Here is a 2,179-nt window from a genome sequence, read left to right as displayed (position 1 = left end):
TAGCTATACTATAATTTTTTTTATTACTAGGAAATTGTTAAAATATTTTTCTTAATAAAGAGGAATAGAAAAAAATATAAAAAAAGCATATAAATTCATAATTATAAATCATAATCAAAAATTCATAATTGTTTTTTAAAATCTGTTACCAGAATAATTCTCTCTCTTTCACATTATTAAAATATAATATATTCATACAAATATAAAATTATCATAGAATCCAAATAGAATTCAGATAGAATCCAAGAAATCCTACAATATATCTGATGTTATAACATTTATTTTGCTAAGAAATGTAAAATTATAACGTTTAAATAAGTGTAGATATTATTTATATATTTATAATTTTTTTAAATAATGATATATTTTTTTAACTAGACAAACGTTCACTAAATTGCGTGAGCATGGTAATTGTTTCGTGAGGGTACAGCCGTGAAAGTGTCCTAAATAAAAATCTTTTTATAGCGAGTTCGGTTCGATACATGTGATTGGTGATGATCTATTGACATCGATTGTAGGTGTGCGTCTATAGTATCGCTCTGCTAATTAATTTACGACAGCTCAGTACAATTCTCTCTCTAGAACAGTGAGTTAGCCGTAATTGAAAAGAGACTTGTTAATTGTTTTATGATTAATTTGACAGTCTCACTAGAACAGAGCAAACTTTAACGATATGGTAATTATTGTAAACTTATATAAAGTTACCTATAAACTAAAAATACTTAAATTATAATTAGTTATTATAATGTTTTTTTCGCATTGAATTGTTAATAATATATATTTTTTTAAACGTTTGTTCGCAATTGTAGGAAGAAATTCAGCTTAGTAAGGATCAAGTATCTCGTAAGTGCACTTATATATTAAAGCGATATTATTTTTGTGATACAAACTCTCCGAATATAATGTGATGCGACAATGTGATCAAATTTGCAGTTATTGTTAATAATCGCAATAAATGTATTTAGACATTCGATATCTAAAAAATTAAAAATAGTATTTTTAAATAGATTTAAAAATGGCATTCGAGGCATTCGATCACGACAAAAAAGGTAGTATAGGTACGGACAAGGTAAGCACAATTCTGGAAATGCTTGGCCACCAAATAAATTCAGAAGAACTTAATGAAATTATATATGAAGTTGATACATGGGGTAAGTATGATATGTGTATGTATATAATATAAAAAAGCCAATCAAAAAAAAAATATAATTATATTCGTCAGCTATGCATCCTAAATATTCTCCATCATTTTAAACAATAGTAGATTATGATCTATTTTTTTATCTATTTTATTATATATCTATTTAAAATTTAAATCTATTTATTTAAATTTACACTATACTTTAAATAAAAAATATAAGATTGTTTATTTAAAGTATAGTGTAAAAATGTGCAAGCTCTTGTAAAAAAATTACGGAAAATTTATTTTTTAAATAAATAAAGAATTCGCGAAAAATATAAACATCACAAGAAATTGATCGTAAATCATCTCAATAAAAATCTCAACTCTCATTGGATATTTATTTTCAGGGACCGGGGAATTAAAATTCGAAGAGTTTTGCCAGGTAGCATCGCACTTCCTCGAAGAGGATACTAATGCTGAAGCAGTACAAGAAGAATTACGAGAAGCATTCCGATTATACGACAAAGAAGGCAACGGTTATATTACAACCGATGTGTTTAGAGATATCCTTCATGAACTGGACGACGGGCTATCTCCGGAGGAACTAGATATGATTATAGATGAAGTAGATGCTGACGGATCTGGCACAGTCGATTTCGATGGTGAGAGATCTTTTGTGCACAGGTGCTATTCCACTTCGTCTTCGCAAACCTGACTAACCTGGCGTTTACATTACAGAATTCATGGAGGTCATGACAGGATAAATTATGATTTTGGCACCGCGCGGATGCGTCGTGTCTATCGCCCACATATCAGACAACGTGCCTGTATAAACAGACAAGCTGAAATCTCTTCAAAATTATATATGACACTAGCGGAATATAATCGTTTATCATAAAAGAGATCCGTCGTAAAAGTTATTTTTTCTTTTTTTTTTTCTTAAATAAAATACATGAGTCAAGAATTTTAATGATGGCTAATCAACGGGTAATCAAAAATAAATTTAAAAATTTCTTAATAAAATAACATGCCTAGAATATAGCCATCTCAAACATA

The 2,179-nt window shown here is 28.3% G+C and overlaps 1 protein-coding gene across 1 annotated transcript; it reads left to right on the top strand.

Annotated features, from left to right (window-relative positions):
• The first annotated feature begins 514 nt into the window (after positions 1-514).
• On the top strand, positions 515-1,957 carry LOC105254379 (troponin C-like). The gene is made up of 5 exons (XM_011263021.2): positions 515-676; positions 810-843; positions 1,008-1,151; positions 1,531-1,785; positions 1,862-1,957. Exons 1-5 carry the CDS (start codon positions 674-676, stop codon positions 1,885-1,887), a joined length of 462 nt encoding a protein of 153 aa, XP_011261323.1. The 5' UTR covers positions 515-673; the 3' UTR covers positions 1,888-1,957.
• Positions 1,958-2,179: the final 222 nt, after the last annotated feature.

The sequence above is a fragment of the Camponotus floridanus genome, unplaced genomic scaffold, assembly GCF_003227725.1.
Source record: "Camponotus floridanus strain SB8 unplaced genomic scaffold, Cflo_v7.5 scaffold3, whole genome shotgun sequence".
In the NCBI taxonomy this organism is placed as follows: domain Eukaryota; kingdom Metazoa; phylum Arthropoda; class Insecta; order Hymenoptera; family Formicidae; genus Camponotus; species Camponotus floridanus.
Note: the sequence above shows the minus strand (reverse complement) of the source record. Positions and strands in the feature narration are given on the sequence as shown.